Source organism: Lepidochelys kempii, chromosome 19 (genome assembly GCF_965140265.1).
Source record: "Lepidochelys kempii isolate rLepKem1 chromosome 19, rLepKem1.hap2, whole genome shotgun sequence".
In the NCBI taxonomy this organism is placed as follows: Eukaryota; Metazoa; Chordata; order Testudines; family Cheloniidae; genus Lepidochelys; species Lepidochelys kempii.
In genome coordinates, this window is record NC_133274.1 from 5,812,652 (window position 1) to 5,824,497 (window position 11,846).

At 55.8% G+C, this 11,846-nt stretch overlaps 1 protein-coding gene across 1 annotated transcript; it reads right to left on the bottom strand.

The window, feature by feature from the left end:
- Positions 1–749: 749 nt before the first annotated feature.
- On the bottom strand, positions 750–10,627 carry PEF1 (penta-EF-hand domain containing 1). Its single transcript, XM_073317248.1, has 5 exons — positions 10,365–10,627; positions 5,842–6,142; positions 4,450–4,605; positions 3,057–3,200; positions 750–2,149 (listed from the first exon to the last, which is right to left on the bottom strand). The coding sequence occupies exons 1-5, from the start codon at positions 10,386–10,388 to the stop codon at positions 1,920–1,922; spliced, it is 855 nt and encodes a 284-aa protein (XP_073173349.1). The 5' UTR covers positions 10,389–10,627; the 3' UTR covers positions 750–1,919.
- Positions 10,628–11,846: the final 1,219 nt, after the last annotated feature.

The following is an 11,846-nucleotide window of genomic DNA, read 5'->3' on the forward strand; positions in this document are numbered from 1 at the left end:
CAAGGCCTATCTACACTTGAAAATTAAGCCGGATTAAGGTAGGGTGTAAAGCGCAATAACTCCCTGTGTATAGCTCCCTATGTGGGCATTTTTTATACCAATGTGAGCGCGTCCAGACATGGAGTTAATCAGAACAGTGAATCAGGAACAATTCCATGCATAGATAAGCCCTTAGTCTAGGGCCTAGTCTACACATCCAAGTTGGACCACTAATTGTACCAGTATAGTTAAAGGAGTACAGCTCCACGAGCGTGGTTGCATTTATAGTAAGAGACAGTCATACTGGTGCAAGCTATACCAGTATAAGAACCTTCATAGGACTCGGGAAGGGGAATAAATGACACTGATATAAGGCATCTTTCCACCAGTATAACTGCACCCACACTACGGGTTGTCCTGGTACAACCGTATCCGTTAAAAAAATAAAATCACCCCCCTAAGAGACCTAGTAAGACCCGTACACAAACTGTGTAGAGCAGGCTCTCCCACTGGAAAAGGCAGTCCCAATCCTGCAAGTTCTCTTGACATCTTTGGGAGGTGAAAGTACTCAGACTTTCACAGCTGGTGCTCAACACTTCAGAGGCCCTACCTTTGAAAGTGACGACTGCTCTGGGGGTAGTTCCGGGCCCCAGGAGCGGCCACAGACAATACATGGCAGGACTGGTGTTGAAAAGCTCTTTGTTCTGTGTTAGTACAGTGCCTGGCACAACAGGTCCCGGCCCCTAGGCACTACTGCAACAAACAACAACGATAATGCACATGGTATTTTATTGCAGTGATCTTTCTAAGTATAAACTGTTTACTGAAGCTTAAAGCCCTTCATGATTTTGGCCCCTACAAATGAAAACAAAAAACCTCAAATACACATTGGCAAGAAAAAGGGAGCTAATTATCCTCTGTCACTCAAGTCAAGAGGCCCCATTTCACACTGCGCAGGAACTGTGCACTGGATATGACTCAGATGTCAAGCTACACGTCACAAAAGAAGAGGACCCCACAGCGAGAGAAAGGAAGGGTGAACAATGGTTTTGATAAATGCTTAATCTTTGGTAAGGGAGTCAGGTTTGAAACGCCAGTACTCGGGCACAGGAATCGGAACAGTCGTCAATGCAAATGCTGCAATGCATGATCGCCCCTCCTTGGCATCACTTGCCACTTTGGATATTAAGGATCGTACGAGGGAAGATGTCGATGTTGCCCTAAATTACTGTGGGGAAACAAGGAAGCAAGCCCCATAAGGCCGGCTGAGGGGGAATAAACGTTTTCAGATGCCCGACAACTAGGACAGCACCCTCCCAGGGTGGCAGGAGAGCACAGTTTGGGGACTGAAGTACAGTTTCACCTACCGGAGACAGGAGCTGCCCTAGCTCTTTTGCTGGCAAGGGCAGAAAACATTTTTGGGGCCTCCTGAGTGACAGAGGAAAAAAAGGTGGCCAATCAGAGCTGAACAGTGCAGCAGGGCAACCCCCCCACAAAAGTTGGTGCCTAGGTAACCGTTCTTGTCACCCACCCCTAGAACTGGCCCTGACCTTGGCAGGAGGTGGGGGGCAGAGGACACTTGAAACCTGTCATTACTAAACAGTGTAATTTACAATGCTGGCCTTCCTTTTATGTGGTGTGCCCCCTGGTGGCAATATAATGTAACCAATGTTTTTGGCAGGGACATCTAAATTGTTTTGTGGACTGGAGACTGAAATCAGAGCGGCTGACAGCTGGGCTTCTGCCACACATGTTCACAGCTTGATTCCACCTGTCCATGTCGCTCCCTCGTTCTCAGGCACTTCACTTTTGTTACACAGGTGGGAGAGGAAATGGAATGGATTTACCCTTCCTGTCAGAGGACATACATATCCAGGAGAGAAGGGCTGATCGATCGCGCCCAGTGACTCTATCCTCAGGCAAAGAAACGTCCCAAGGCGTCACAACATGCGAGTTGCAGCCATAGTGAGGAAGTCTTCATAGCTGAGCCGCACGCTGCCTACCCTGCCGGTATCCTTCTCTTGGAAAGCTTCGGTCGTGCTCTGGAGCTGGGTGCAGAGCTGAATGAAGCTATCCAGCTGGATGGTGGAGTTGGAAGCCCTCTGAGAGTAACGGGATAGCAGCAGCTGGGTGAACTGGGGGCTCAGGTTGTATCCCATCTGGGACAGAGCTGGGAGTAAAGAAACAAAGATCGAATAAATCCCTTGGGCGAAAGACCCCTTCCCCGTGGAGATCAGTCCATCTTCCTCTCTCCGAATACGCAGAGGCATTTCCCCGCTCTGATGCCAGGGTGCTATGTAAAAGCACAGCTGATCACAACCCAGGATGGAGCTGTAGGAACATAAATTGAGGTGCAAGTTCCCGATACTCCCCTTGCCTCCCATAGACAGTTAAATCTTAGCAGTTCATCAGATAAAGTAGGCCTTTAGCTATATGCGATCCAGGCAGAGCTGAGTTATTTTGGGGAGGCGGAAGGGGGCAGAGTGTCTCCTGGAAAAAGAGAAGCTAGTTTGCTCTGACACCTACAGCCTTCGGACCAACGCACACACCCTACAGGTCAGAGTCACGGCAAAAGGTGTCTGGCCGCACAGCATCAGCACACAGCCTCTGTAGCCATGACTTTAGAGTGGGAGCCTCTCCACGTATCAGAGGCAGGAGCACAGGGATCTGCTGTAACAACCCCATGCTTGGAAAGCAGAAGTGTTAGCCACAGAAGGTTTAACTGCACCACTTCCATGGAGCCCGCTTAAAGCTCAACGAGCACAGTGCATTCATAACACAGCGGTTCCACGAGTTTAGAATGCAGCTGTTACACTGCAGGAGGGGATAGCTGTAATTATTTAAAGTGGGAGGCAACCAAGCCAGCACCGAACTGTTGATTCGTCCACCTTTGCCTTGAACTGACACCATTGAAGCAGTTGTCATGCAGGTTTGGGGAGAGCCCCCAGACCAGACACCATATGGTTTCAGAGAGCAACTAGTAGGGACAGGAACCACAATGGGTACTGTGCTGTCATCCCTGAGGACGCTGCCACCTGTTTGCTCTCTACAATCTGCTACATCCCCTCTCATCTCACCTTGCTGCAGCTCGCTGAAGCTGATGGAGCCTGACCGGTCTCTGTCATACTGCTGAAAGAGGTTCTTCCACTGCTGGATGAAGCGCCACAAGGCCGAGAACGCAAAGATATCGATCCGTCCCGATTTAGTTTTATCGAACATGTCTGCCGAGGAACCAACAGCAAGAGCAGGGCCATGAGGGGTGATCCAAAAACAGTGCCATGCACATCTACAGCGCCTCCCATCAGAATCTCTCAAAGAGCTTTGCAAACATGCTACATCCCAGGGAAGTGTGTCATTCCGCACTGTTCAGATGGTGTTTGGCAACTTGCCTACACTACGGGGCTTAATCAACTTAAGTTATGCAACTCCAGCTATGTGAATAACGTAGCTAGAGTTAATGTGGCTTAGGTCAACCTTTTGCGGTGTCTACACCACATTGGGTCAACAGAAGAAACTGTCCTGTCGACTTGCCTTATACCTTCTCATTTTGGTGCAGTACCAGAGTCGACAGGAGAGTGATCTGTGGTCAGTTTAGCAGGTCTTCACTAGACCCACTAAATCGATCCTCGGTAAGCGCAGACATGCCCTTAGATACAGAACCCAGGTATTGCGACTCCTAGTCCCCTTCTCTAGCCATAAGACCACGCTGCCACTTCAGAAAGCTCTCCCGCTTAGGAGCTGTGGAGCAAACCTAACCACAGGAACAGAATTCATAATGGGAAAGCACTATGCTGATCAAAATGTTGGCATTTATGTCACAACGGCCTTCAGGCAATGGCATCAAAACCTTCACCCTCAGGGTATTGCAGCAAGCGTGGAACCTGTTAGGAATTCAGTTTGCCATAGCAAGTGGTTTGGATTTTTCTGTCTATCCGTTGCCCTCCTTAACAGTCAAACCGTCCTTAGAAAGATGAGCTAGACACACAGGGAAGTAGGCTGGGACTATCCTCGGCTGTCATGCAGCACTGAACTTGTATAAGTGCTAAACAATCAGCTAGCCAAGGGCATGACAAAAACCTGCTGGGGAAGTTCCAGCTTCCAAGACAGCACAAGTTGCACGGTGAGCTTCGGCTCCAGCATCTTATTTCTCCTCTGCTCTTCCAACCACTACCAAGTGGGGCATGAAGGTTTGCCCAGTCTCTCACAGCCGTCATCCCTAATCTCAAGCAATCAGCCAGCCTGCCATTCACATCCCTTTTGCGAAGTAAATGCTTTGCCAAGGGGGAAATACATGGCTGCTGTACACTTGACCTAGGATTCACCCTATTAGATCCAAATTCAATGCACAAAGCTGGATTTTTTCCAATATTACAAAACAACCCCTGCAGAGTTCAGCCCAATACGCAATGTCTGTTCTAATACAGATTGCAGCTCATAAGCAGTTTAAAAGGAAAAAACATCTGGACTCACTTATCATCATGAGGCAGGTCTCATCATTAAATGCAGACCAGTTGGAGTTGACCAGGGCCTGCTTGAGTTCTTTGATGGAGATGTAGCCACTGCGATCAGCATCCACTGTCTGGAACCAAGAAAAGGCCTCCAGGTCCACGCCAGGTGGCATGTTACCTGTCAGGAGGAACAGGATAAAGGCTCACACAATCCACTAGAGAAATGAGAGTTTGCTAGTCACGAAGCAAAGCAGCCTTTGTTAGGACCTAGCTAGATCCTCTTCACCACTAACAGCTGGGAGTCAGCACAGGAACCCTGCAAAAAAACAGACAGCAAGTGCCGAGGGACTGGTTACAGCTGATCAGCCACAAGGAGAGGCTGAGTCAGCTTTTCCAGTCTAAATCTGTTTTTATGGCTATGTGATCTAGCCTGCGGAAGCAGGTTCATAATGGCCGGAACTTGGTGCACACAAGATCTTGTAAAAGTAGAGAGAAGCAAATTAGACCTCCTCAGATGGTTTGTAAGTGGAGTGCAAACAAGTGGAAGCTGGGTCCTTTCGGCAGACTAAACGCAACCAGTTCAGGGGAGACAGGTGTGCGACTATAAAGTTTTATTTCTACCATTTGGGGTTGCAGCTTCTTCAGCATTTTTCCTCCACGTCGGAGCCTTAAATAATGAACGGGAACGTTTTTCTGAACAGCAGTTTAATTGAAATGAACGATTCAGTTAAATGCCACAGCTCCCATTCTTCTGGGTAAGGCATATTGTTCAAGTGGGCCCCAGACATATTCCCCAGACCTTTGAATGACAGTTAGCACACGTCTAGGCCTTGTCGTCTGAAAGGTTCTTTACAAATAATAAAGAACAAGCCCTGGGAGTTTAGTCATTACCCTCATGGGAAACTGAGGTACATAGTGGTGAAAGGCTATTCCCTTGGCCACAGTGGATGCCAGGATCCGAGCTGGTATTTGGAGTCAGGAGTCTCTGGATCTCTGTCCTGTGCTCAGATCATAACGCTCAGCTAAAGGAAAGTGCCAGGTCAGTGCAGGAGCCAATATCCTAATTTAAAAACGGCCTCGAGTGCTCGCTTAAAGACAATAGCACTGCAGTTAGCACTTGGGAATCCTGGCACCAGATTCAGCCAAGCAAACGGCCACCTGGCCAAAGGGAAAGGAATAGCCATCTTGGAAACCTCTTTAGAGCCCAAAGGACGGCAGCTTGCTAGTGACGACTGCACCAAAGGCAGGGCTCTTCCCCGTGCATCCCACGTGCACATGGCCTTCCTCCGGCACTGAGGGCAGCCAGTTAGCAGGTGTCGTGAGAAGCTCCATAAGTAAGTTTGTGCAAAGGAACCAGCAATGGAGAACGTGTGCAGGGAGGCGGGATCATTCCATCACACATTTTTCTACTCACCAGCAGGAGCCCCAGCTCCATAGGGTCCTGGCTGAGGGGCACCATACGGATTGGTAGATGGCTGCCCATAAGGCCCTCCTGGGGCTGGGCCTCCTGCATAAGGTCCCCCAGGAGCTCCAGATGGTGCTCCCCCTGGGGTGGGCTGCCCATAAGCCCCTCCGCCAGTTGGTGGTCCATAGGGGCCTCCAGGTGCTGGGCCGCCATAGGAACCACCAGGAGGCAGCCCACCTCCATACTGGCCTCCGGAATAGTAACCGCCCTGCGGGGCTCCTGGGGCTGGCCCTGCTGATCCGGGGTAACCCTGTGGGAGGAGAAAGGGGGAAATAAAGGACACGTTGACAGCCCATAGAGAGCAAAACACACTAGAAAGCACAAAGCTGCTGCAGGGACCATCAACCCGGAGTCTGCAGCACAGCTGCACAACCAACCAGCAACCCTCCAGACTACTCGCAGTACCCCATCCTCGTGGCTACACAGTGTGCCAGTCATTCTGGATGACCAGAGTTTATAACTAAAACCCTCCAAGACGGACTCCCCTGACCCAGCTTCAGCTTAGCCCAAAGGGAAGTTTTTGAAACAAACCCTGTTCAGCAGGGTAGGGAGGGAGCAAGAGCGCTTGGCAAACACCAAGCAATCAGTTAAGCCAGCAGAAGGGACTCTGAAGACCCAGGGTACGGTAATTTAGGGTTAAATTGGATGATGAGCCTACGCTCCCACTGGGCATTATTTTAGGTCATTTGGGGAGCGTAAAGCATAGATTGAACCAGCCCAGCAGCTGTTCCTGCCCTGGCTTTACACCCAGAAATGCCAGATTTAATGTTCTGCACTGGCATGAAGTTCTCTGTAACAAACCGTAGCTGCTTGTCCCACTCAGAACAGGGCACTGCACACCTGGGAACCCAGCTATCCATGAGTCCTGCCATCCTAGGTTCCCTGCGCAACAGGTAGCTACCAGGACTGTAAATCGGCCTTCTCAGAGCCTCATCTGACAAATACTCCGTACGACACCAACAGGCATGCAGTAGCGTTAAGAACATCGCACAGTGGGTCATACTAGAACACGGCCGGAGGCCAGTTAGTAAGAGTACTGTACAGCGTGAGAGAGTTTACCTTTGGATTTTCAGAAGCTCCTAAAACAGCGAGATGCCATGCTCCCACTGATGTTCCCAACACCCTTCAGAGCCTTTGCAAATCCCAGCTTTCATGTTTGTGACAGTTGGTGGCCTGACAGCCATGGCCACCGAACCCACAGAACTGGTACAGCAAGCCTAACACACCCTTTTCTTCCACCAGCGGGCTGTAGCTGGGACCTGCAGGAGTCTCCTCTCAGGAGGAGAGCTGAATTTAGTCTCCAGGGTCTAATTTAGTCTTTGGTTTCTCTGCCACCTGGGGAGCCAATCAGGGCTGTTTTTGTGATGCAGCCACCTCCCCATCAGGCACTGGGCAGAGACCACAACAGAAGGGTTTGTGTCTGTCATCCTACCTGAGAAAGTCACAGAACAAATGCCCTCGCAGTTATGTAAACAGCAAGGACCCTGCACCTTCATGGGAAAGGTGAATCCTTTTAAAGCAGCCCAAAGTAAACCCCCTTTCTTTCAGCAATGAGTCTTCACTGCAGAGTTAAACCAGACTCTTACCCAGTTTTGTCCACACACAAAAACCCTTGACCCGGGCTTGGGGGTGCTTTGAATGTGGACTAGCTTATCTGGCTGGGGGCATAGGTTAGAGCCCAGGTTCTGCTGTAACTCAGGCTGTAACCCACCCTCTACGGTTCTCCAATGCCTTCCCAGAATTCCCTCAGGGCCATCTTTTCCTGCCCTTCTACCTACTTCCTCCTGCGTCAGAAGCCACCTATGAGTCTTTAAATACATCAGTTCAACATTTAAACGCCACATCCTCCACACCCTGCTACATTTCTACATGGCACTTGGAGAAGTGCGATCCTGGAGAGCCTCATCTCAATGCGCTATTAGCCGGCCACAGGCCCACATCGCTGTGCTGCACAAACAACAGACTATTGCCCCCGGAAGTCCGAGCTCTTCACCTGAGTTAGAGCTTTGCCAGTGTGAACGCAGCTACGTGGGTACGACCCGAGTGTGGATGCTCACAGCCAGGCTAGTCTCCAGTGAAGACATACCCGTAAGTCAAGCACAGTCGCCTGACTCCCAGTTCAGACCATTATTCATCGGATATAATGAAGGGCAGCTCCCCAATGAAGGGCAGCTGAGACAATGGAAGGATACAAACCCTAGGCAGCCTGAGGTGGGTGCGTTCAGCCTATTCCCAAGAGAAGCAACCCCAGCCAATAAGGGAAGAGGAACAAGACACAACAGAGCCAAGCTTTATCCCCACCCCATCCACATCCTTGTAAATTCACTGGTTAGGGCTGTAAACTGCTGACATCAGAAAAGGCAACTCACAACTGAGATGACAGGAAACTTTGTACACTTTAGCGCTACACAGTTTCGTGTCTTCTGAAAATCGTGGAAGGAGCCTGCTTTCAGAGGGCAGGTGGTCAGTTGCTCTCTGAAAGGTGGGTCCCTTTAAAGTGTCTCAACCTGAGCCCCACAAAATTGAAGCAGCGAAAATCACTAGTCGCTTTTGAAAATCTTGCCCTTTTATACTCTGTTCCCTCCTGCTACTGCACCAGGCACCAACTAGATGCTGTTGTCCATGCCAAAGGTGGTTGCATTTTACTGGCTCTGCTGGAGTGTGTAAAGCCCTTGGGCTCTTTTGGGGACAAACAGCAATTGAGAATTTCAGTGGAAGGCACCAGGGCTGCCAGCTGTCGCACCATTTACACTGAGAGGGACCTTTAACGGGGAAGCCCAATCAGTTTGGGGGCCTGTGAAACAACACTGTAGTGCTGTGTTGTGTCATTCTGACAGGGGACTGTCCAGGGCCACTTGGGGACCTGTTGGGGTCCGGGACAGATCCAGTTGGGGGAGAGGCAGGGGAGCAGACATGTTAAACAGTGCTGACATCTGAATCATACCCCCTCCACCCACCTCCCCAAGCACCTTGGTGCCAACACACCCTGTGATGTCACCCCAGAGCCACCTGATCAGTCCCCACTCTGCCTCTGCTGATGGCACCCCCTTGACACCAGCCTGGAGTCACCCGGGTGACACCCTGCCACTGGGGCTCCACTGTACCCCAGGCTGCCACACCCCCTCTCCAGCACCAGCCCCCCTTTCTGCCTAGGCATCCACAACTGGCCCAATGCCACAGCCACCCCCCAGAACCACCTCACGTGCCATCAGCGCCCCACAGCCCCACCAATGGCACCTCTACCACCACCCCGCTCCTGCACTGCCCCCAGCCCCCTTCCACCCCACCCCACCCACACCGCCCCAACCCCCTCCTGCACTGCCCCCAGCCCCAGCCCCCTTCCACACCACCCCACCCCCCTCCTGCACCGCCCCCAGCCCCACCCCCCTTCCACACCACCCCTCCTGCACCGCCCCCAGCCCCACCCCCCTTCCACACTGCCCCTCCTGCACTGCCCCCAGCCCCACCCCCCTTCCACACTGCCCCCAGCCCCACTGCCCCACCACCCTTTACACCACCCCACTCCTGCACTGCCCCCAGTCCCCTTCCACACCGCCCCAACCCCCTCCTGCACCGCCCCCAGCCCCACCCCCCTTCCACACCGCCCCCAGCCCCACCGCTCCCAGCCCCACCCCCCTGCACTGCCCCCAGCCCCACCCCCCTTCCACACCGCCCCCAGCCCCACCCCCCTTCCACACCGCCCCTCCTGCACTGCCCCAGCCCCACCCCCCTTCCACACCGCCCCCAGCCCCACCCCCCTTCCACACCGCCCCTCCTGCACTGCCCCAGCCCCACCCCCCTTCCACACCGCCCCCAGCCCCACCCCCCTTCCACACTGCCCCCAGCCCCACCCCCCTTCCACACTGCCCCCAGCCCCACTGCCCCACCACCCTTTACACCACCCCACTCCTGCACTGCCCCCAGTCCCCTTCCACACCGCCCCAACCCCCTCCTGCACCGCCCCCAGCCCCACCCCCCTTCCACACCGCCCCCAGCCCCACCGCTCCCAGCCCCACCCCCCTTCCACACCACCCCTCCTGCACTGCCCCCAGCCCCACCCCCCTTCCACACCGCCCCCAGCCCCACCCCCCTTCCACACCGCCCCTCCTGCACCGCCCCCAGCCCCACCCCCCCCTTCCACACCGCCCCCAGCCCCACCCCCCTTCCACACCGCCCCTCCTGCACTGCCCCAGCCCCACCCCCCTTCCACACCGCCCGTCCTGAACTGCCCCAGCCCCCTTCCACCCCACCCCACTCCACTCTGCACTGCCCCCAGCCCCACTGCCCCAGACCCCTTCCACACCGCCCCACTCCTGCACCGCCCTCTCCCCAGCCCCACCCCCAGCTCTCCCAGAGGCCCCCGCGGCAGGGGGGGCTCGCAGGGGCCGGGCGGCCGGTAGCTCCCCCACCCCCAGGGCCGGGCCTAGCGGCAGAGCCCCCGGCGTTGGCCAGGCCGCCCCGCGCGCGCTCACCTGCCCGTACGGGTAGCCGGCCATGGCGCTTTGTGAGCGGCGGAGCTCGCCGCCTCTACCCCGCCCGCGCTGTGAGCGCAGCTTCCCGCCCCGCCCCGCGGCTTCGCTGATTGGTTGCCGGTCTCTTAGGCGAGCGTTGACTGGCTTCTACTGGATCTCAGTCAGGTAACTCCGCCCAGAGTGCGATCACGTGACGGGGGCTTGAGCGGGCCTCTTAAAGGGCCAGCAGAGAGTGCGCCCTGAGGCCTAGAGAGAGAGGCTCCCCGCCTCACCGCTGAGCTGCCTGCCCCCTCTAACCCCGCCCCCTCCCCTGTGCCCCGCCCCCTGACTCTGGCCCCGCCCCTGTGCCCCGCCCCCTGACTCTGGCCCCGCCCCTGTGCCCCGCCCCCTGTCTCTGGCCCCATGGCCCTGCCTTTGTGCCCCTCTGTCCCGACCCCTGTCTCTGGCCTCATGGCCCTGCCCCTGTGCCCCGTCCCCTGTCTCTGGCCCCATGGCCCTACCCTTGTGCCTCTCTGTCCCGTCCCCTGTCTCTGGCCCCATGGCCCTACCCTTGTGCCTCTCTGTCCCGTCCCCTGTCTCTGGCCCCATGGCCCTGCCCTTGTGCCCCTCTGTCCCGACCCCTGTCTCTGGCCCCATGGCCCTGCCCTTGTGCCTCTCTGTCCCGTCCCCTGTCTCTGGCCCCATGGCCCTGCCCTTGTGCCCCTCTGTCCCGACCCCTGTCTCTGGCCCCATGGCCCTGCCCTTGTGCCCCTCTGTCCCGACCCCTGTCTCTGGCCCCATGGCCCTGCCCCTGTGCCCCGTCCCCTGTCTCTGGCCCCATGGCCCTGCCCCTGTGCCCCGCCCCCTGACTCTGGCCCCATGGCCCTGCCCTTATGCCCCATCCCCTGACTCTGGCCCCATGGCCCTGCCCTTATGCCCCATCCCCTGACTCTGGCCCCATGGCTCTGCCCTTGTGCCCCTCTGCCCCGTCCCCTGACTCTGGCCCCCATGGCTCCACCCCCTGCCCCTGTGCCCCGTCCCCTGACTCTGGCCCCATGGCCCCGCCCCTGTGTCCCACCCCCTGTCTCTGGCCCCATGGCCCTGCCTTTGTGCCCCTCTGTCCCGACCCCTGTCTCTGGCCTCATGGCCCTGCCCCTGTGCCCCGTCCCCTGTCTCTGGCCCCATGGCCCTACCCTTGTGCCTCTCTGTCCCGTCCCCTGTCTCTGGCCCCATGGCCCTGCCCTTGTGCCCCTCTGTCCCGACCCCTGTCTCTGGCCCCATGGCCCTGCCCTTGTGCCCCTCTGTCCCGACCCCTGTCTCTGGCCTCATGGCCCTGCCCCTGTGCCCCGTCCCCTGTCTCTGGCCCCATGGCCCTGCCCCTGTGCCCCGTCCCCTGTCTCTGGCCCCATGGCCCTACCCTTGTGCCTCTCTGTCCCGCCCCCTGTCTCTGGCCCCATGGTCCTGCCTCTAGGTGCCCCTCTGTCCCGCCCCCTGTCTCTAGCG